The sequence below is a fragment of the Adelges cooleyi genome, unplaced genomic scaffold (genome assembly GCF_023614345.1).
Source record: "Adelges cooleyi isolate 19-005CV unplaced genomic scaffold, UGA_ACOO_1.1 ACOO_flye_CR_arks_rails_tigmint_CR_PRNA_30, whole genome shotgun sequence".
NCBI classification, from domain to species: Eukaryota; Metazoa; Arthropoda; class Insecta; order Hemiptera; family Adelgidae; genus Adelges; species Adelges cooleyi.
In genome coordinates, this window is record NW_026095971.1 from 22413242 (window position 1) to 22437898 (window position 24657).

Sequence of the window (24657 nt, forward strand, 5' to 3'; positions counted from 1 at the left end):
TCAACTAATACTTCGGTAAAACAAAAACTGGAATAATAATTACTTCCACGTTGCGTTGTAAACATCAAGTAAGTACCTACAACTAGTCTTTATTTATCGTAGGGACACTTAACATACATACAGGTAAAGATAACATAGAATAAAATAAATATTAATTCAAAATTAAATTACAAAACATAATAATATGGTATCAAATACAGCAATTTAAATGTAAATGCTGCTAATCACGTACAACCAAATTTTAATCTACAAGCTTATGTCTTGGTTAATCCATTCTAGATCTTATCAGGGCAGCTCCACGATATTATTATTCATTCCTCTTTGAAATGTCTTCTTGGGCAGTCAAACTCAATGTATTTAATATACATCACTACAAAAGGCAGCTAACCATGTACTTGTGAATATCTTAATAAATTTGCTGTTTTATTTATTTTCAAATTTGGACAGAATATAATGAGAACTCCTCAAGTATGTTCACAACTACAATTCGTAGTTATATATATTTGTACTATTTGTGTATATCTGTTGGCATTATAATATTATTTGTAATTATTTGGTGAATAAAAAAATACACACATACAGATATAGGAACAAGCAGCAGGAACTACAGTGTCTGCTAACAGCCGGTACACATTAATTTGTCGGAGTCGGTTTACAACAGGTGTGTCACACATACACACATCCTTCACTCTTGTGTTTCGTTTTTACCACAAACCGTGACGACTCTTTTTTTTTAATGTCACGATTGTCTTTTAACAAAAAATAAAATGCACACCCTGACAATTATTATACACAGTACACGCTATATACATATATTCTCATTATGTCACTACTGCTAAAACGATAAATTCGTGCTTACAAGACAAGAGATTAGTGTAGCTATACATCTTTTATAATCATTTAAAAATAATAATCAACTCTCACCGAATACCGTTCTAGCCCAAGTAACATCACTTTTGTGAAAACACTTTAGGTTTTCATTTAATTATATTGGTTGAAAAATAATGATACTATTATACGATAATGTACACTAGGTAACATATAACCAACGTCGGAAATAATATAATAGTACTTAGTACCAAAGTTAGACCATACCATAGTTAAAAAAACTTCAACCCTTCCAATTCGAAAAAGAGAGAAAAAAATGGTCGCTTGACTTACGCTTTTAAACGGAGTATTTCTTAGACATAGTAAGATACTACGATGAAGCAGAGGATGTAAGCAACACATTCCCTCCAAACAAGTTTTTCTTTTTGCCCAAGGGTTATGAATAAAAATGTAATCTACAAATAGTATAAATTTTTATAAGAATAAAGTAGCATTGTCCTCGAAAATTCCATCCATAAATGTTTACATATTTTTATGTTCGCCAAATAATTACAAATAATATAACGCCAACAGGGATAAACACATGGGTGAAAACCCAACAAGCAAAATAAAATAGCAAATTTTAAACTTAGCAGTTTTAGTAGGTAACAAATTAACCAAAAATAAAAATGTTAACATTTATGATGAAATACATGTTATTTTACTTTTTATACGGTTTTTCTATATTTCACACCTTAAGTACATTTTAATTTTTAATGGTAGTAAACAAATTAACTTTGACGAGACGTATAAGACGCATACCAACAATAAACAAACGTTCTGTATGTACATGATGTTTACGTTTACCCAGTTCAGGCAGCTCAGATTAATGTTCTTATTTAAAGGAACAATATTACTATTATAGATTGCAAAACTATAATGCAAACTAAACTAAATGAAATAAAAAAAACAAATTAAATCAACAGGCGGTTGAAAAAATACGAGTAAACATAAATAAACATTAGTTAATAAGTTTTACTTTTTAATTTAGCAACCTTTAAAATACTAAATTTAACTAAATTAAATGTATATACTTTTAAATTAATAAATCAACAACTGTGAATAAGTGTGTAAGTCGATTTAAGTGGTTTTACAGGGGAGCGATTTTAAACTTTGACCAGTTGCCATAAATCAGGATTAGGATCAGGATAATCAGGATTTTATTTAAAGCATTTGATTTTTTTATGATTCTCTTATATTGATAAATATTTAGAGGTACTCAAGTGGTTTCTTTCAAGTTTAAAATCGCTCCCCTGTAAAATGACTGAAATCGACTTACACACTTATTCACAGTTGTTACAGATATATATATATAATATATATTTAATAAAAAAGCATACATGTTATAGCACCACTCTAGGTCTACCTTCAATTTAGATTTGGATAAACCCAAGTCCTAAAATTAAGAAAAATTGTTCATCTCTTCTAGGGGAAAATAATTGTGACCTTTTTTTGGTTTGCCATCGTTAATCGATAGTACAAGTAGTGATAGTAGTAGTTAAGCATTTTCCACACAAATTTGGAACTAATTAGACTATTTAAAAAAAAAAAAGTTATAAGGAGCCGTGATTTTTAGCTTGAAGACTTCGAAAAGTATTGGATTTTTTTATTTTTAGTTCAATAAAGTATCTATCAGGTACGATTTATGATCATTAGATTTGCTACATGAAGAAATCGGTCCAGACGCACAAAAAAAATAAAACTGAAAAAAAAACACAACTGTAAAAACAATACCTTCTGAGCTACTCATCGAAGCTGAAATATTAGCATGATCATGGCCGTACAGTTACTGTCTCAAAAATTTACATTACACTACTAATCTCTTAAAAATTGTGAAAATAAAAAAAATGAAACAATTTTTAATTCGATAATAACAATATGCTTAGTTTATAAATTTAAAAATATTCAGTTTTTTTCCAAAGAAAATTAGTTTTTACTCGATTGTTATAATCCTAGATTTTATAGAATTATATAATAATATACATTAAATGTGCTTTTAATGATATAGTAGTTATTTATTTTATTACTTTTACACAGTTTATATCTCAAACGACACTTGCGTATTGTTGGCTAATAAACCCGTGTTAGGGTGTAAAATTTAATTTTTTTAATTAAAAAAAAATTAATTAAAAATTAAAAAAAACATAAATTTTAGATTAGATTAAAATCCGTGTATTTTTAAAGGTAGTGTTGATGAACAAGCAAAACATTTTAGATGACTATCCGATTTACTTGGCCCAATTTGTATTTTATTATTGCTAAAATAGACAGAAATCTCCGAATTATGGATACCTACTATCGTGCAACAAGTTTAATGTTCTGTATTTTTATACACTATTATCGTGGATAGAATCCAAAAAAAATGTATAAAAAAAATTGGCTTCATTTCCTTTTGGCGTCGACCTAATTTTTCCCGTCCATAAACCCAAGAGCTTATAATATTATGCCGGACTAGACAGTACACAATGCATAACCATTCCCAAATGGGAAAACGTCAGCATGTATATATATATTGTTAATCAAAGAGCAAATTATTCACGGCTGACCAAAGAATGTGTGTAACAGACGTTAACGTCAATGGCGGTTAATATTATGTTTTTATCGCAAAGCCAACACTACTGTGGTTGGCAGCAAAATGAAGATAATATTATATAGAAAACAAAAAACAGTTATGATCAGCAAAAGATTGTAAGAGTTGACGTTTTCTAGGAATGTCCTCGACAAGTTTTCAATTTTGTTTCAGTTTTGTTGAAAAGCAGAATGTTATTGATATAGAATTTATTTAAAAGATAATAAATGATTGTTGTAAAAAAAAAAATATGTATGTACTCGAAATTGATTAAAGATTAATATGAAATATTCTTAAACAGTAGCTGGACGATTTTGTTTACCCAATTCTCGTTGTTAAACAAGTTTTATTTACAGTTATAGTGTAAAATTAGACTAGTTAATTGCACATGTTCTATTCAATAAAAAAATGGTAGAATTTTCGTTTGTTTCATCTTTGGCCATTTTAATTACAAATGCCAAAACTAAAACATAATGATGATAGTGTGCAACATCTGGAAAAGTCATTATGTAGAAAGTAGCACAGGAGCAATTCGCTATAATATAATGCCTACCTTATAGTAGCTACCATATTATAAAAATACACGTAATATGGAACTATTACTTTCATTTTATACATTTTTTACAACCGCGTGTATGGTGTTTAATAAAATATGTATTTTATACAGTAGAGAATATTACACAATAGCTCATTCGACATAAAGATATAATATAATAATGAGGTATAAACACCGGTCGTGTATTTATAATGAGCATTCTAGTTGTTTTTTTTTTTGCAAAAACATTTAATGGTTGAAAATTATAATTTACTTACTGTTGCAAAAAATTAAAAAATAAAACACATTACAATTTTTACTGTATTTACATAATTTATATTACACTCGGATTTTATCACACAATTTCCAAAGAAGATTGACCGAACGATAACGGCGATTATTCTACTCATCTCACAGATTAAGATGAAGCCATTGTTAAGTGTACATATAATATAAATATATATGTATACATCTATTTTTTTTTTTGTATACACCTGACCGTCCCCAAATTTTTACCTCAGAAGACCTTGGGACTACAACGGCTGTTGGGAACCGTGCAACCGTGACGACGCCGTACACCACATTGCCAGACCGTGATAATATAATATTATTTTTTTTATCCATCGCAATGGTGTCCAGAGAAGTAGTACTACCAACTATTGCAACGAGTGTACGAAGAAAATATATTATGAGAAGGGAGAAGAAGAGATAATAAAATATCATCATCAATTACACGTTACCTATACAATGACAAGTAATTTTGTTGAGCGACGAAAGAAGCATATAATATAATGTGATGTCTTCGGGTCGTGAGTCAGTTCAGGTCATGAGACAACAAGTATGAATTGCGTTAATAAAAAATTATATATTATAATAATATGTTCCCAATTTCAAAAGCAAAACGATAGTACCCACTTTGGTACCTACTACAAAAAACGTGCCAACGAAAATTGGAATAATAAAATTAATAGCCAGACATCATTTCGGACAAGAAAGTAAGTATAATAACTTTGTTCGAAGAATAAAAATACACACACACATATATTATTAATGTAAAAATTCATTTTTATTCTGCGAATAAAAAATATTCTTTTAAAAACCATGTCGGAAACTTTGCAACTTGTTGATTGCTTAGAAAGAAAAAAAAAGAAGACTCGTCAAACAATCCAGACCGAATATTTTACAGTTATAATGCATTACACTACATTATACAATAGAGACTATTGTCTGTGTTCAATGAAGAAGGGCGAACGACAAATGGCCTCTTTTATGTGTGCATTTCACTCAAGCGGCGGCGGCGGCACAAATAAAAAAAAAAATACTAAACTAATTTTAATAGGCCAACGATGTTGTTTTTAATGAACTACCGACCAATTGCCGAGCACAGATCTCGAAGATCATTAACATTAATTAGCATTAAAAAAAAAAAAAAAAAACGAAAACCTAAGTATACCTCAACAGCACGATTCGTTCGTGTTGCCCCATAATACAACACCAAGTATATTATAATTTGTTTTGAAAAAACATTGTATTGATCATCGAACAAACACTGTCGAATTTAGCGCTTTACCGTTTCCAAAACCGGATCAACTTGGGTACTTACTAACCTTGGACACCTTAATTACTTTGCTAAATAATTGCCATTGAACACCACACACAATTAATTCAGCTGCACAACGTCAAAAATCAGTATCTGTGTTTATCATTATTTTTACAGGAGAACCGTTTTTGTAAAATGATTCAGGCCTCCAACCGTTTAACTGTGTAATAACTCCTAAAATAATTGTGTGTAATGCAAAGAGGATATTATAGAAAAATTCAGCATGTTTTAGTACAGAGAACTATACAAAAAAAAAATGTAAGTTTTTATAAGAATGTTGGTTACTGTGTTTTGGCGTTGTACAGCTGAACTTATAAAGGATTATTGATAAGAAAATATTGATAAGAATCGCCAGATTAAGGATGCTGATAAGAGACAGCTGATAAAGGATTAGTAATAAAAACATAGTGATACAGCTGAATTCCCAAAACGAATTATGTATTCATAAATTCAAACGGATCTATCAATTAATGCTAAAATACTAAAACTACTAAAGTACTAAAATATGAACCAATTAAAAAAAAAAAACATAAATTAAATAAAACACAACCAAAATGAATAACTAGTCAATTTGAAAATTACACGTTATACTAATCGGATTTCAAATAAATATGAACCTGAAAAGAATATCAATACTGAAAAAATTAACCGTTGAAAATAAAAATAAATAAAATATAAGCCACTTGTTGATCGTCGTTCAAAAATAAATTCAACGATTAATACATAAACGTTATCACGTTTTAAAATCGGAAGTTAAGACAGAATTAGTTAAACAAGTTTTTTTAACCTTTAAAACATCAAAATTTTGAATGATTAACGGTTCAGTATTTAATTAACAACTTCGCCTAAAAAATAAAATTAACCCCTCCTCAATAAAATAATTGATTTGAGTATATTTTTAAGATATCCCCTAATGATAAATGACAGTAATAACCCAGAGTTAATAATATCATAAACCACAATCATTATAATAACTGAATATATTAGGCTAAAAATAATAACTATGTCAATGCTACCTTTAAAGTGGTTTTTACCGATATTTATGGTTTTTTTTTATTACTCCAAGTACTTGTATAGGAGTATTTTTTTAAGAGTTATTATATACTTTCAAACGTAATACTTCCTGTAAACCGGTGACCGCAGATAAGCACTTAAGTAATATAAATAATTATCTATATCAGGGACACTAACACAGTTTTTTTTTCTTAAAATATTCGACAAATAATTTATATCCGTTTTGAATTGATACTGAAAACTTAAATTTAAACAAAAAGTAGGGGTCCATTAAACATATTTTTTTTAAAAAAATGATGCTATCACAAATGATAGCCAATGGGTGTACTAGATAACATAAAAAACGATATTTATTTTTCAGCGTGTAAACAAAAAACTTGTTAATAGTAAAATATAATTTATATTTACGACAATCATGAATAATTTAATTATAATTTAAAAACCGACAAGTTTTTATAATGATTTACCGTACTTGCTTTTCTGCTATACATACAATACTACAGTCAGAGGTTGAAAATTGACTCTAAATATTGTAATATTGAAATGGGCAAAACGATATTTTAAATATGTTCTTAAATATGCTAACATGTTTTTTATTGTTCTACAAATTATTATTTTATTCATATTATATATTATAAAATGCCCAGATAATCCGCTAATAGGGACTGGTTTAACGATAAATAAATATCAAATGTGTGAAATGTCAATATAAAGTATATTATTAAGATAACAGTGTAGCTTGCATTTACATATTATTATATCTAATTGAAATAACTACTATTTATAATGCAGGCCTAAAACTTGTTTTCGTGGTTTATATAGCTTCGATGCGAAGCTACAAAGGTCTTGCTGTGTGTATATATTTTTCTTTAGCTATGTCGCATGTTTCTATAGTTGTCAAGTTATAGATAGATAGAAATCGTCCTAAACAGTGTTTCAATGTCAAACATTTTAAAAGTTCACCTCTTTCCATTCGAAATCGAGGAGTACCCGAAAATGTACATATTTTGTTAGATCAATATTACAGTGGATTTTCTCAAGTATTTAAAAATCTTAGTAGTCTCAATTGTGTATAAATATTCTTCAATCCTAAAACAAGTAAATGATAAACCAAAAAAATATAAACTTCGAAGTTGGGAAATTTTCTTTATTGCACAAGTGTAGTTTTGGTATCACATGTTTGACAACTCGACGGAAGTCGAAACTAGTTGGTCATCCTAGACAATTTTTTCAAAAATCGTTTATTTCTGTAATGATTACAAAAAAATTGGAGAATTATACAGCACATTACACTCGACAATCAAAGGTATCAGACAAAATGTATCTATGTAGCCATACATACGTATCCACCCTAAATTTAAAAATACAACTTTTTAGCACATAACTGCCTTTAGTGATTTTTATCGATAATTAATATTTCGAGTCCCCCCCCCCAAAAAAAAATTATTTCAATATCTTGTATTTTTTCTTTATTTTGGACCCCAACTGAAAGAAAGTCTAGATACGGGGCTTTTTACACCGTACCCACTATAGTGACATATTTAAAAAAAATGTATTTTCAAATTGCACAAACCTAAGTTTTCAATAAAAGGGGAAGAATGCCACTATGTGAAAACTTTTGGACCCATAAAAACGGTCAGTTCCAAAACACATTAAGAAACAACTTAAGCACCCCCATACTCAAAATAAGCACCCCAAAAAAATTCTAACCCCAACCCTCGATTTGTACGCATAACATTTTAACAATGTACAGTCTGTTGAATTTTCTTATTTTACAATATTTTATATAATATGATGGCTCGAAGATAAGAATCATGTTTAGTCGGGTATATTATAATTTTAGCACCCCCTAAAATGTTGGTCTAGTTGCGCCTATGAATTTTAACATAACCAAAAATTGTTCTGTGTATTCCATAAAGAGTCCACTGCGGCGCTATTATTTAGCATATAGACGCGGTTATCAAAGTTGTGTACACGCAGATAGCAAACAACAACAACACGCCATAAACTAGTGTCGTTTATACCTGTACAAATTATTTAGAATATATTAGTCGTTTTTTTTTTTTTTTGGTTTTTTTTTAAATGTGTTTTCTGCGACCAGGTACACACAAAAAAACATCCAACACCCTTCGAGTATGAACAGCAGTAGCAGCAGCAGCAGCTCGTCCTATACAAACCGAACACACCGCACACAAAGTGTTTTGAACACAACCAGACACAGAAAAATCTATCTACAGCGTGTGTTTGTAACTTTCAACAGCACATTTGCAGGCGCAGGTGCGTTACAAACACGAATATAATTATTATGCTTATGTAATTATCCGAGTAATAGTGCTGGTGCGAATATCAATCGTACCTATTCGTCTGCACGATGGCCTCGGGGATACACAATAATAAAATAATAATTACTATTTACTACACACACATTGTTATTGCGCGCCTTTAGGTGTTTGAATTTCAAACCGGCGACAGCTGCTTGTAATGCATTATTTTCAATTGGCGCGCACACGGTTAGTAGTAGTACCTACCTACCTACCTACCTACCCGACTGCCGCGGAAACCGCCGAAATTCTCCCCCTTTTTCACACCGAGACAATATTGTTGTTATTTTATTCTTATTATCTTACCTTGGCCATCGTCGTTCAGATCAATGTCCCACACAATCAACGTCGGCACACAGCTAGGTATTTATCGTGCGATTTCTCTCTACTTTTGCGGTTTCATCGGTACACGGAAGATACGCACCACGCTCGACGGTCACAGCCGCGGTACATGATAGTTTTCCCCGGATTATCGATAACGCTATAATATTTTCAATATTAAAACACACCACAAAACTATACACGACAAGACGTGTATTAGCAAAAAAAATATATATATGTTTTTTAAACGATAGAAATAAAACACACACACAAGACACAAAACGGCGATACGGCGGCGCGCGGAGAGAACTGACTGATGAACTGAATGTGAAAATCGGCGCGACGGCGTCCCGTCAATCGTTGGGCCGGGGGTGGTGAGGGGCGAGGGGGCGGGGCGATCAATAAAATCGGGCGGCCGCGACGGTGGCGGCGGCTGCGGCGTTGGTACCTTTTTTCGCGCGCCTGATAACCGCGGCTGCGAGCGGAACGACCGGCAGCGCTCCAAGCGGTCTGGCACCGCACTGCACAACGCAGCACACACGCACATTGTTATTGTTATAAAATAATAATAATATTATATTATACAAGTACCTATATACTACACAACGGGACAAGGACCTCGCGGCAAGAATTCCGTACAATTTAGGCAAAGAAATGCGCGTAGATTACATATTTTTTTAAATAAACACCGTCGGTTAGCCGCTGGTACTAGGCTGATAAAAACCGTAGCAGAGATAATATTACGGGGTAATACCCGGGGGACCACGGAATAACCAGAAGGGAAACTTTACGTATGAAGGTATGAAGGTTCTTATTTACAAAGGCCGACTGCCATATTGTTTTTGCAGCTGGCAAAGGATGCACTCTAGATAATTGCAGGAATACCGAAAAAGCATGATATGATTGTGCGTAATCCGCAAAAACAAAATGTCGGACACTTGTCAGTACCGGCCTAGGTGTGTCCCTTCTGGTTATTCTTTTAAAGAGACCGGCGGTATATCCAAAAATCAAATATTTGGGAAAATTATTTTTCGCTGTTTGTTTTGTTTTTTCACCTTGAAATTATTTCTTTCCCTCACTTTTTTCTTTGTATTGGCTACTAGTCATAACTCATAAGCGTTCTTAATAATATGTTTGAACTCAGTCTGTTATTTTTTTCATTTTTAAAGAGATACTACATTTTTCAAGCAAAATAAAACATTATACAAAATGCAGTACATCTACAAAGGTTATTTGTTCCGACAGTTAATTTTGTATATTTTACTGTACTTTTAGTAACAAAAGTGTATATCAATATAGAACGATAAACACTTAAAATGATTTGAGTAAGTACCCAATTGTCAGATTCTTAATAAACGTTTCGGTACTTGCAAATCCGTTTTAGCTAAGATTACTAGATAAAAACGCAGTCTGTACATCGGGAAATGGGTTTACTAAGAAAATAATATTATACAACATTTCCATTGTACACACTGCTTTAATCTTTAGTCTCTAGGACGTGCTGAATACTGTTTTTCCATAGTACTTTGGTCGATGATACATTTTATAATATTATTGCACAGGCATTTCTAGTGGATTTATGAAATAGCCTAAATTTTTTTTTAATTTGGCGTTAATTACTGTTCAACTGAGCTATCAGCTGTAACACTGATATGAATATAATATCTGGATGTCATAGTAAACGAAAAAAAAAACACCAAACGGGCATTGCCCATCAATAATAATATTATATATTTTTAACTCGAGAGTGCGGTAATTGGAAGGCTGTATATTTTATATAACATAATATTGTATTATATTGTATAAATAAGATTATCGTCGTCGTTGTTAATAATATTAAAAGGCGATATTAAAGGGTTTAGCGAACCGGCAGCTCTATTTTTATCGATCAAATGTCTTCCACGAAATCATATTATAAAAATGGGTACAAAAGCCATAGAAATCCGGTGATAGGTTGCAGAGATATCAAATAACTTCCCCTACCTTCCCTCTGAACATTACCCGGCATGTGGTAGAATATTATGACAAGAGTAATTTTTATTTTGGTCGCTCTGAAAAATTTGGAAAAACAAAGTTGGTGGTCTTCTTTTTCAATTGCAGGATTAATAATTCAATTTATTTATTTTTTGTAAAAAAATACAACATATGACCGAGTTAAGGAAAACCCACAGTCTGGTAAAAACGTGATAAGTCCACGCTGTTTGTGCAGTATTAGTCATTTAACACAAAATATTATATGTTAGTTTTATAAAATTGATAGTGTATGTACTTAACTGATAATTATTTATAATTGAAGAGCTTGGAACGACAGCTAGACAAATACATTTTTTTTTTTGAAATTACATATTATGTCATGGAAAAAATTCTCTATCAAAGGATGCACAAACCAGATAAATCCAGATAAACAGAAAATATAAATTTCAATAATTTTACCATTGATTTATCATAAGAATAAAACATTTTTTATCAGCCCTGAACATTTTTAAAAAGTGGATTTATTTGGTTGTTGTTCCAAGCCCTTCAATTATTTGTATAAATAGTATGGTTGATTTGAAAAAAATATACTACACTAAAACAAGATTTTTAATTGTATTCATAAAGAAAAAAAATCAATATATTTAGAAAAATGCGAAATTGAAATCATGTTTTATTATTTTTTTTTTTAATATTTATAGCAGTTTTACTATACAGATACATATAAATCATAATGGGGGCTTATTCTAGTACACAATATATTATACACATTTACACTTGATTAACGCTTTTTTTCTAAGCATGGGACCTTATTGAAAAAAGTCATAAATTTACTGTCATTGATATTTGACTCATATGTTGCACAGTCATTAGAAAAGACTGATAGAATTTTAGCTGTATCATTAACATTTACTGTCTTGGCCAGCTATTATATAATAGGCTATATGAAAAGCTGAAATGAACGTGCAACTCTATAATATGGTTTTGATAATTGGAACGATTCTAACACATTAAAAAAATAATTAATTATCTTTAAAACTTAATAATGTATGAATAACTGCACAGAATACTCATAAGTTGGATAAGACACTAAGTAAAAGTAGAACCTATGGAATGAGACATTATTTTCCTCATTTGTATAGAAAAGTAGTTATCTAGAAACATGTTTACTTGTAAAGTGGCCGCGATTTTAAAACCAATGATCAGACTTAAAATCAAGTGAGATTAAATTGCTTATCTTAGTCTGGGCCAATGATTTAATAGTTATAAGCCTGTACATTTTTCCAAATTTTTTTTTCCAGATTTTCTAACACAAAATGGTCTAAACTACTTGATATAGTGTACATAACAGCTAAATATGTTCAGTTCTGTTGCATTATTTATTTGCTGAAAGTTTCGAAAATAACCGTATTATTTTATGGAACTAAAAATATAAGTATATATATTTTTGAACAAGTTTGCTTTTTAGTAAGTCTGACGTCGACATAAACATTAAAATAGGTACAGTAAGAAAAAAAATATATATTTTAGCATAATTCTTCTACATAGTGCACCGTATAGGATACCTATCTTCAGTCATTTAGCTATACAAAAAAAAATAGTATAAAAAATAAAATAAAACATTACAAGTAAAACGTCTTAAATTTAAATTTGTCGTTATAAATTGTTCAATCCTTTTACATTGCTTGTAGTAATTTGATTTAACTAATTAATAGTATATTTGAATTTAAATAATCAATGTTGGATTTATAAATTCATCTTGTAGGTGAACCTATATAATATTTAATTTTATCGAAAACATACTTATTCACGACAGTTGTTGCCAAAGAACCGGTGTGGCTTTACAGAATTGAATTAGGACCATCTTAAGTAGTCGAAATTTTCTCTGGCTTTTTGGTGTAAAACGTCAAAAAAAATAGCAGACCGCATGCAATCCCATTAATTAGATAGTTTAATTAAAGGTCTTTGGTTTGAGATATGAGTACCAAATTAATTTTAATTAATTTACACATACTCGAAGTTTAACCTCAATTGGGTGTTTGAATATATAATATATGTAAATTCTATAAAATATGTGTACAGACAAAAATAGGATATTTAACACAAAGTTATATATTATTTTAACATGTTGAAAATAAAATCCTAAGCTATTTTATAATTATTTTTGTTTTATTGTTGAATGTCGATAGTTGTTATATTATTCTTCTTGCAGTATTTTAACTTAACTTGTTTTTAAAAAATGATATAACAAAAAAAAACGTGCAAGTTAATTTGATTGCACTTCTAACGCCTTGATATCAGCCATTATAATTATCATAATTTTTTTAAACCTATTCAAACAAAACCATAAATTAAACATGATGCCAATTAAAAAACGGGTAATACGATAATATTAAATATACACATTACGATTGTTTATTACAGCCAAATTATTTTATCATTATTTTTGTGATGTAGACGGTTTGCCTATCCGAGACGCCGTAAAACCGTCAATAGTTTCCATTTGGATGTCACCTTTAAAATATTGTCAAGTTTAAGTTTTAAAGTTGAACTGGTGGAAACATTTGGCGTGGAATGCTTCATATATGTATTAGGGTAATTCTTTTTTTTTTTAACTTCTTGATCATAAAAACACCTTGAAATCGTTTCAGCTTTATCATCAGACAATTTATGGGTAATATTTCAAATTTTGGTAAAAGTGAAATATAATTCCATTGTCCAGTTTGTGAAGTTTATAATCTTTGTTCTTTACTAAAACAAAACTATGTTTATACTTAGATATTCTAACCTTTTCATATGACTTGAATTTTTAGGCGTTTTTTCCCCCTATATATTTTTTAAAACAGCTTTTATATAATATAACTATATATTATTACTATTATTATGAATATACTTTGTTTTTAACACAACCGTTTTACTCTGTTAGAGGACAATTTTTATAGAGCTGTAAAACAATGCACAACAAAAAATAACATTTTTACAAACAGATATAAATATGTATATAATATAAATAACGTAACAATATCAAGTTGACAACTTGAAGTAAGTAGTGCATCCACCACGGCTGATGACAGCACAGCTACCCCGGCTGGCAGGTACAACAAAGAGTCCGCGTTATCATAGTCGGTCGAATGGTTTAGCTGAAAGAGTAGTTCTAACTGTAAAAAATTAAACAAGTACTTATTTGATAGTAAGTTCAATTAAGCAAAAAGTGATTACAATCATAACGGCATATAATGCAAAACCGTCTCTACGGCGACAAGAAAATCTCCTAAAGACTGTATATTTTCTTATAAAGTAAGAACGATGGCAAGTTTGTTAAATCCAAAGAAAAGTATAATAGATAGTAAAAAAAAAAATGAAAAAGGTAGTATTCTATTTAAAAAAATAAATACATTTTATTATCACCCTATAATCACCCTAAATAATGGGTGAACATTTTAAAGAGGGATAAAGGGTATATCATAGTAATAATTTAAAAGAATAAGTAAAATGGTTATCGCCAATACTATGGTATTGTAAAATATAAATTAAGTACATTTCCTTAGTAATTTGTAATAAATAAAAAATAGCAAACACACTCGTATAATCCTTCCAAGCCACCCCTTGGCCAGTAGCCTTGATGTGCTCGTCCCCCAATTGATATGATTTAGCCGAATCTGCTCCGAAATCATTTCGCCTCAAGTCTCGTCTAAAAAATTGAATTATCTATAAGAAACTTTTTTTTAAAAAATAATAATAGCTAACCGTTAAAAGTTTTGCAGACTTTTTTTCTTTTAGCGCGTGTGATGGTGTGGAAATTTGAATCTATCCAATTTCTACAGCAAGTCATTATCAAAATCTTTTGCTTTGATGAGGTACGTTAGATTATCTAAAAATAATAAACAATAAATAAATATACAATTGTACAATTTAAAAAAATAATACAATAGCAATACCCGTGTAAAGTAATTGTACAGGTATCGTTTGCATAGTATTTTTCGTTATATAATAATGAAAATTGTACATTAAAGTTTGCGAAATTTCCAACACAGAAAACTCAACATATTATCCCGGTTTGTAAAATGTCAACACATCTTTATGAAGGTGAACCGTACACAGATTTTCAGTGTACAACATCCTTGACAAGCATCGAGGGTGCAGACGACTGACATTTTCATTCTGTTTCCGACATTCCAACACAGTTTTAACTGTTGGAATAAAAATAACATTAAAAAAAGTATTTTTATTACATGCATTTTTATCACCAAAAACAGCGTTATTCAACTTGAAAAAATCTTTTTGAGTAAAGTCTTTAGTCGACTTTTTTCTCATCTCTGTATTAAGATGGACATAACTTGCCAACCAAAAACTGTGATCATAGTCCAATATTCGGTGTACTTAGGTTAAAACAAGCTCTGCTCGAGCGCTATATATACTTTTTCACTTATTTTTCCTAAGTTCCTTATAGTTTGATCAGTACAAAAAATTGTGTATTAAGAAATTTAAAAAAAATTGGGCATTGAACGGTTAAATAAAATACTTTGAAAGTACCAATACGATAACGAGGCCCAAAAATGATAAGAGTTATAATCATAGTTTGATAACGTGTTATCAGTTAGTCAAAGACGTTGTAAGTGATTTTCCAAGGCGAATATAACCGTTTTTGCACGCAAACGAGCCGCGTTGACTTATTTAAAAACGCAAATGGAAAATTTTAAATTAACAAAATTTATACATTTCAATGAAATTAGTTAATTAAAATAATACACTTAAACTAAAGGAGATTCAGGTCTCTCTTTTCTCAGAACTTGGGCAGTCAATATGACTTTTTAATAGATTAAAAACAAAATAAAATGACAAAAAACACAATATTTTTTCAAGTTTAACAGTATAATTCATTCGAATAAGTGATAAAAAATAAAAGCTATTAAGTCAAACAAATCATTAAACATCTGAAATAATATAATATAATAAGTTTTATCATTTTCTTTTTTCTAACAATATTTATCAGTGTCAAAATGTACATTTAAGTACCTATATAATCTCATTTTAACAGGTAAGTAAACTTAATTTATAAATAATTAGTATAAAATAACTTTATAAATTATTATTAAATACAAGTACAATATATTATAAACATAATCAACAGACTTACAACTCGATAAATTCCTACTAATTTCTGCCATTTATAAATACATTTACAGCACAATATAATATTTTATTATTTATATGATAATGAAAAGGTCTTGGAATGGTTTCGTTATACATGAAATATACATATATGGGTAGGAAGTATGATGTTTTATTGGTAACTATTTTAAAGGCGTTTGTATAGATAACCTAATAATTATTGTATTTTATTCTTATTCCGGTAAATTTATTAACAATAAGGCGTTAATATTTGATGCACCGCCGGAAACTAACAATAAATCATATTATATATTACAGTAATCTAAACTTAACATTTATGGAATCTCAAAAAAAAAAAAGAATGTTTATGTCAATCGACTAAATACATCTAATACTAAAGAAAAAAATCTAAATGATAATTATTATTTTGTAACAATCTTTGGTATAGTCTTTGTAAACTTATTTGTAAGGCTTTATAAAAACGTTTTTGACAATAACTCTTAGTACATAAAAATATGTTGGCCTTGTATTGCGACAAAAACTAAACTATAATATTCCTTGTGTTTTACTACATTGCAAAATGGAGTAAGAATTAATATATAATATGTACATAACAATTAAAATCCTGTACTCAAACCGAATATTATAAATAATTAACAGTAAACAAAATAAAATTATAAATTAACAGTTTAGGATTTTACCATAATAAATCATGATTATAACATTTATCATGATCGATATCGTCCAATCATTTTGCAAAAACAACGTTACACTGTATTTTTACAATGTACTTGATGTTTTTTGATTGATACGTATTTTTCAAAAAATTACCCACAGTGAAAAATCGTTAACGAGATAAATATGGAAAAAGTCTTACAACTAAAAAAATTTGCTAAGGGGATTGTCAGTGGCGTGTTAGACTAAAATAAAAATGTTGACTACTTAGGTAATATATATTTTGTCGTTTGTGAACATTTTCAAAAAATGGTTTTAGCTGGCTAGGTACATGCCGCCAATAGAGACAATAAATATTGAAGTTACCGTTTTCCGTCATCTCTGTGGAAATTAGAGAACTTTATTCAATTTTTAAAATATTATGTTATTTTATCCCACAAAAAAATGGCCGACGTCGACTTCCGTTCTTATCACTAGTTAGCAAATCTAGTTTATCATGTATATCAGTTAGAGATAAGAGACAAACGATAAGAGATAAGAGAATAAATATAAGTGATAAGATATAGGTGTTCACGGTCGGGTTCAATATATATATATATATATTGAATTATTAATTTAAAAAATAAATATTTGTGATTTCACTTTCAGTTAGAGATAAAGGATTAGTGATAAGAGACTCGAAAACCGCCAGCTTCCAATCCCCTTAAGACGTTACCATCTTGAAGTCAGTAAATGCTTATATTCAAGTCCGTCACTTGGTAAATTTTTGTCAAATTTCGCCTATCCCTTTGCCTGCTTAAATAAAAATATAACCCTCAAGTGTTGATTGGTGTCAGAAACTAACCAGGTTTGTACAATATTATTGTATAAAAAAAAAAATAAATACTTAATCGTCTAAAAGTGGGAGGAAGAGACACTGCATATTCTGCGTTGTGCCTATGCTACCTTTGCGGTGTACTGTTGTTATTGGCTGTGGCGTTTCCTCCTGCTCGGGTCGTCGTCCAGGCGATTGTGGTCGTGGTCGGCCACGCCGGCCGTCCGGTCGAGTACGTCGTCCGGTTTGGTGGCCAGCCCGTAGGTTTTCACTTTCGAATGGCCCTGTATGATCAGGTACATGGGCCTGGCGACCGCCGCGGGTTGTCCGTGAGGCGACGGCCATGACGGCAACGACGGCGGCGGGTCCGTGACGGCCGACATTTTGGCCGTCGCACCGGTGGCGCGCACCGGCGTTTCGGCGGTGGTCACCGTCGTCCGGTCGATTTCCTTTTCCAGCAGCACCTTTATGGCGGAAGTGGACGCCGGCAAGGGCGGCCGGACGACGCCGGGCACGGTGGTCAAAGTCGGTGGCGCCCTTACCGCAGCCGGCGGCGGGTGTCTGCTCTCGGCCAACGAGGTGCCAATGTCCGTCGCAGCCGCCGCTGGTCTCGCGGTAGTGGGCGCGGCCGGAACGAGCGACGTGGACGGCCGCGAGTACGGCGGGGGCGTCAACATGGGCAGCGGCGTTCGCGGGACGGAATAATGAAAACCGCCGCTGACCACCACCTGTGGAGCAGGTCTCTTGTGCAAATAGTAAGTGCCCTCGGCGGCTTTGCTCGGGTAGTCCGTCAAGAAGAACCGTCTGTTGTTGTAGTGGATCGCGGACACGGGCGCGGCGGCGGTGGAGAGGACGGCCGAGTACGCGCGTTGATTGGTCGCAAGCGAAGACGGCGGCGGCGGTGGCGGCTTCCAGTAATGCACTTTTTCCAGCGCTGGAGGCAAATAGTCGAACGTCGGGTCGTTCTTCAGCGGATCGCCGCGTCCCAGTGGCGTCCATTCGTCGAAATCCATGCGCGGCGAAACTATGCTTCGGCTTTCCTTCGGCCCGTCAGAAGCTGAAACAAAAATGTACACATTGCTCAATACTTGCTCGATGCACTGCGCACAGTGTGGTATTTATATTAGGTATTATGTAAAAAAAAGGCTGGCCAAAATATATTTTTTTAAACCTATCAAAACGCTATTTTTGTAAAAGTTTAACATAATAAGAAGACATAACAAACATTTTCAAAGAGCATTATTGATACAAATATGGGACCTGTAACCTGTATCTGCGTTATATAGTTGAAAAAAAAAAACAATAAAATTTCAACATTGCTCAATGTCAAGTTTTATTGAAAAATTGTCCATACAATGTGCCTAATAATGAATGCTGGTGTAGAAGCGTTTAGATATAAATAACTCAACATTTGCAGAGTAGAATAAAAAAAAACTTAGATAAAATTATTATTTTTTACTGCAATTTATTAATGAGTTTTAAGTAAGTATTGTTGGCATACCTTCCACGCACAATTATTATTTTACAAACTTTTAAATTAAACAACAAATGTGTATTTTATGATATAAATGTTTTTTTTTAAATACCTAGTAAATTTACAACTGTTGCAATAAGTTTTAAAATGTATCCAAACACAAAAATCCCACAAAAATGGCCGACGTCGACTTCAACGTTATTATCACTAGTTAGCAAATCTAGTTTATCATATTATGCAGGTTAAGTTAGCGGTTATCAACCAGTCAAAATGATTAGTACATTATTCCAAATTTAATTGAAAGTTAAAGAATCATATTATGCGTCACCATTTGAGTTTCAAAAGTCGCTTAAAAAAAAAACCAAGTTGTAGGGGAGTAAAAACAAAAAAAAATAGTGAAAAATTGAGATCACACTGTATAAAAACAACATGAAAAGAAAAAAAAAATTAATTTCTTATCAAACCCTACATGAGATATCAGTTAGTGATAACTGATAAGGGATTAGGGATCAGAGATAAGAGATTAGTGATAAGAGACAAAATATAATTGATAAGAGATAACAATGAGTGATAACGTGCCGTCTTATGGTAATTATTTTAAAAAAATCTTAAAAAAATTTTAAATTTAAAAAACATTTCTAGATGCGCCACTGACCCCGGTTCAAATGCAAAGTAAAACACACGGTAGATAACGTCTGTGAGTTTGGGCTGCTGGTCGGTGTAGACTTTCTTCTCACCGAGAATCGTACACGGTTAATTTTGCCTGTAAATACACGATTGGACGATAGAGCTGTCATCGATCTTGACTTGAAAAAACTTTCTACGTAGTCACTCGTTCCACTGTGCAAGACCACACCACGTGGTAGGCAATAGGTGTATACCATCATCGTTTCAATACCTATTAACGTTGTAATTTAAATCGACATACTACTACCTACTCTCATAATGGGTACCTACATATAATTCATCATATCAGGTTTTACATAACGTGTGAATTCCATTAAAATAATATGGTCGATAAATAGATAACTAATTGTATCTAATTAAATTTGAAAAGAAAAAAAAACGCCCATTAGCTGTGCACATCATTTGCCAAGAGTCGATAGAACATTGTAACTAATATAGTGTTATATTAATCGAATATAATGTTTGATACATTGTAGGTACATACATACAATTATTAATGCATAATTTATCTAATGAATAATAATAGCGCTGGCTCTGGTTGTTAGATTCGTTCGATCTATTTAATAATTAACATAAATGTTTTATTGGAATATTTAAATGTACGTTTAATTGGAATATTAACAAACAATTTGCACACCTATATTGAATATGTACACTAAAAAAAACAATACAGTGTGTTTAAATAAATATAGGTATTCTTTTGTGATGAATTCAATAATTATACCTAATTTGTTTTTTGTCGTCCAACGGTCATAAGATTGCAATTTTTTAGACTAGGAAAATTTTCAAGGTGTGTAAATATATAAAAAACAAATGTATATTTTGTGGTCAACATTTTTTTCTGAAACCACCAGGTCGTGCTTAACCTAAAACCACAGTCTACGCTTGTAAACAAAAATTATACACTACTAGTTAAATCCGAAATGGGAAAAGCCGTGCAGAAAATAAGAAAATCGCTTGTGCGGAAAAACTTTCTATGAAATTATTTTTAACTACATAATATTAATATGTTATTCTGGTTTCCTTCGGGTCATAATAGTATAATATACAATATTGTATAGTTTTTAAAAAATATAGCTTGTACGGATTATTTTGGCTTTTTGCAGAGTTGATAACAGTACATACTTACAGTGTTGCCAATATTATAAATAGAAAAACTCACGACACGTTTAATTAACATCAAACAAAATTAGGTTAGGTTTGGTTTGGTTAGGTTAGGTTTGGTTAGGTTAGGCATAACTCTTGTAGTATAAAATACCTGTAAATTGTAATATTGTATACATTTTTGTTATACAATTAAAATGTTAATTCCTAAACAAAAGTGTAAAGAAAAATAACATTTCTTGCTCGAAAAAACATTAACCTGGAAAATGCAGAACTTAAGCACACTCAATTTTTTTTAAATTTAAATTGCGCCTACGGTTGTATAATTGTATAAGCGTTTTGAGAATACTTTCAATAGATTACACGAGTCGTAAACCTTTATGGGGTAGATTTCTTTTAACAATATTGGAACTTTCTAAATATCCTAATATTCGACGGTAGTGATAATTAAAATAATATCTAATATTATATTGTCGAATATTACCGATTTTTTGTTTGGAAACGGCACATAAATATAATGAAAAATTTATTACCGGTTGACATTAAACCTCTAACCGAAACGGCAAACAGGTTACACACGGTTAAACGTTAAATTATTATTATTTAAATATTAGTGGAAACACTTAATACATTTTTTTTTTCGTAGACGGATTGGATTATTGCCCGATTAAAAAACCTCAAAGACCTAATCCGGTTTATTATAATCATTACAGCTATAATACCGGTGGTTAAATAAATAAAAAACTGTGTTTTATACTTACACTTTTAGCAAATCCCGTAACGCCTTTCATATATATATATATATATATATATGTATATTATAATATTGAATACTATCACAACCGAAAAAAATATAATATACTTTATAATGATTTTTTTTTTGAAAAAAACGCTTTCCGAGCCGGTACTTTCTCGATTAGTTTTTTTTTTTTTTACTATTATTAAGCAATTAATCCATTGAAACTTCAAAATTAATTGCCAAGTCGTAAAGGTATGTAGATTTTCTTTTGATTTTTAATTTTTGGAGAACTATTTTAAATATATAAATATATATATATATATTGTTTTGTTGTTAAGCGATTAATTCGAAAAGTTATGAAAATAACAAAATCCGTTCATTTATTTCAGAGATCTGCGTGGCTAAAGAAAAAATGTGCCTACCAAAAATTGACAATTTGTTTATAATTCATATTTATTGTATCATCCCTTTCTATCGTCGACTTTTTATATATTATATTATAGTTTAAGAGAAAATTAAGCATTAATAAAATATAACACACACAGACTTTTTTCAAATTCAAATCATCATTTATCATCAAATCCGATTTACCTGTGTACCTGACAAATATCTACCTTCTCACGGCCAGATAGATAACTTTATACACCTACCCACTAACCAAAATGAATGACCAAATTGAATGCATTTTTTTTTTTTTTTATTAAATTTTTGGCTAAGAAACATAATATTAAAAATAAAAAATAAAGATATATAATATACTTATTAGATAGGGTTATGTTATAAAATTTGTATACCCTTCGGTAGATGCAGTTGTATTACACATGGTAAGCTAAATGGACGCCACTGCTTTTCACTGTATTAGTGTTTATTAAGGCGCATCGTATAGGCAATTTTTCGGTAAAAACAACATTAAACATACATATTACCACAAGAAAGCAGTGTCTATTTCTATAATTGAATGGTAACGGTAGACAAGGAAAAAACCAACAGTCACTTTTTAAAAATGGCAATTTTGTTGTTATACCTATTGTTATTTTGATACGAAACGAATCTGTTCTTCATTTTTAATCACGATTGTAAACAAACATTTTAACATTTTTTTGAAAATGTTCCAAGTATTTTTTTTAACATTTTAAAACATTTTTTTAGCATTACTTAAACACGTTTTTCTTAGATTAGAAAAAAGTCACTATGCGTTTTAGCATACAGGATTTATTTTTTTGTACAAAAACATGCGTTTTTTTTAAGTTTCAAACGAACTGTTTTAAATTGTAACACTAAGAATACTAAGAAAACTGGGAATTTTTTTAAACCAAAATAATTTTGAAACTGTGCCCCACAGCCTTGAAAAAAAAAAAAAACTGCTTGCTTACCGGTAGGTTCGCGAGCCCAGGTGCGGCCGTTGGCCACGGCGGTGGCCGCTGCGCCGACGGCCACGGCGATTATTTTCAAAACGAACAGGTTGGCCACGAACAAGCGCAATTTTTTCATCGCGGCAAAAACGTTTGAAAACAACACAAAAAAAAAAAATCGACCAAATGTGTCTATACTTGCACAAAGCACTCTTTGGCGGTTTCGAAGGTACTTAGACCGAACGTCGTCGTGGGCACGAGGCCGGCATTTTCCAACGGGGGTGAGATTCGGAGAGCCCAAAAATAAATAGTCAACACACACAGTACACACAATATACGACACTACTAGGTACTCAATAGCTGCTGCCGGTAGGTACCAGTATACTGCACAAGCGTACGCGCACAACAAATGCTCGTGCAAACACACTGTGGTAACATCATACATACACACACACACACACTGTAATATTATCATATACTGAGCCACTTATTGGCCGGTGATGAATACCTTCCGGCCGGAGCACCCCCCTCCCCTCCCTCTGCCCCCCGCCCATCGACGGGGGAAATCACACACACACGTTGCCGGCGCCGAAGGGGACACGCGCGCGCGCCCGGGCGGGAAGGGCAAGCCGGGGAGGCGGCGGTCGGATAGTTTGTGAATGAAATTGAACGTTTGACCGGTTGACTCTGCTGACTCTCTCTCCTTACCACCGGCTGTCCGTTTGTATTATATTATTATTATTATTATTTTATAGTCTCCGTCCGTTTTGTTGTTTCTCACCGGAGACGCATGTGTGTGTGTGTGTGTGTCTATAATGTAAGTATATCTGCCGTCTTCGTCTGCTTGTGATTTTTTTTTTTACCAGACTGGTTTTGCATTATACTTACTCGTACGCGGGTCTATGAGACTATAGGTACCGCGTCTGTGTCTGTGTCTGTTTTTTTTTTTTATTGAAATTGAAATCGTTATCTACACACACACACACACACGCGCGCGCGGAATGACCAGAAGGGAAACCGCGGAATAGCCGATATAGGCTGAAGGGTCACTTCCGGTGTAAACGAAAAAGCGACGACCGTCGCTAGACTAAAGACCTATTTGATTCTAATATGTTATATTATATCTATGTACATGTATATATATATATATATAATAAACTAGATTGATAACTAGTGATAAGAATTGAAGTCGGCCATTTTTGTGGGTTGATGTGTGTTATCTTTGTCGCGGTGTTATCATGAACCGTGTTATGTGATAAGGTTAGGTTAGGTTAGGTCCTTTTCTAACCTATTCCTACCTTCCCTCCCGTCTAGATATCTTATCTCTTAACTCTAATCTCTTATCACATATTCGCACGTTCCGTGACGTGACGCAAATTTTGGAACGGTTAGGTTAGGTTATAGTATTATCAAGAGATTTGTTTTTAAAAGTTCCTATTCGATTTCAGTTGTACACTAAAGTTAGCAATATTTTAAAATTTAAAGAAAGACTATATGAA

The 24657-nt window shown here is 31.6% G+C and overlaps 2 protein-coding genes and 1 long non-coding RNA gene across 5 annotated transcripts in view; all 3 read right to left on the minus strand.

Moving 5' to 3' along the window:
- Nucleotides 1-9510, minus strand: part of LOC126838941 (uncharacterized) — a 37990-nt gene extending 28480 nt beyond the window's left edge. Inside the window, exon 1 of the mRNA XM_050573755.1 lies at nt 9213-9510. Coding sequence (XP_050429712.1) covers nt 9213-9221 — 9 coding nt within the window. The 5' untranslated portion in view covers nt 9222-9510. The remainder of the gene's footprint in view (nt 1-9212) is intronic.
- Nucleotides 9511-14118: 4608 nt separating this feature from the next.
- On the minus strand, nt 14119-15702 carry LOC126838949 (uncharacterized). 2 transcript variants are annotated; one of them, XR_007685755.1, is made up of 5 exons: nt 15469-15702; nt 15140-15391; nt 14949-15072; nt 14783-14892; nt 14119-14341 (listed from the first exon to the last, which is right to left on the minus strand). It is a non-coding gene; the product is annotated as an uncharacterized LOC126838949 (long non-coding RNA). The 2 variants fall into 2 exon arrangements; XR_007685754.1 differs by having other exon boundaries at nt 15449-15702.
- Nucleotides 15703-16148: 446 nt separating this feature from the next.
- LOC126838942 (uncharacterized) lies at nt 16149-23621 on the minus strand. Of its 2 annotated transcripts, none has more exons than XM_050573757.1 (2): nt 19932-20544; nt 16149-18859 (listed from the first exon to the last, which is right to left on the minus strand). In XM_050573757.1, exons 1-2 carry the CDS (start codon nt 20161-20163, stop codon nt 17952-17954), a joined length of 1140 nt encoding a protein of 379 aa, XP_050429714.1. In that variant the 5' UTR covers nt 20164-20544; the 3' UTR covers nt 16149-17951. The 2 variants fall into 2 exon arrangements, with proteins under 2 accessions (XP_050429714.1, XP_050429713.1); XM_050573756.1 differs by lacking the exon at nt 19932-20544 and adding an exon at nt 23180-23621 and having other exon boundaries at nt 16150-18859.
- Nucleotides 23622-24657: the final 1036 nt, after the last annotated feature.

Bases quoted from the DNA above. Each gene is read 5' to 3' on its own strand.
- LOC126838942 (XM_050573756.1), bottom strand. From the start codon at position 23,603: ATGTATGATGTTACCACAGTGTGTTTGCACGAGCATTTGTTGTGCGCG. The intron at 18,860-23,179 runs GTAAGCAAGCAG...TTTTTGTTTCAG, and splicing joins CTGGGCTCGCGAACCTACCG to CTTCTGACGGGCCGAAGGAA.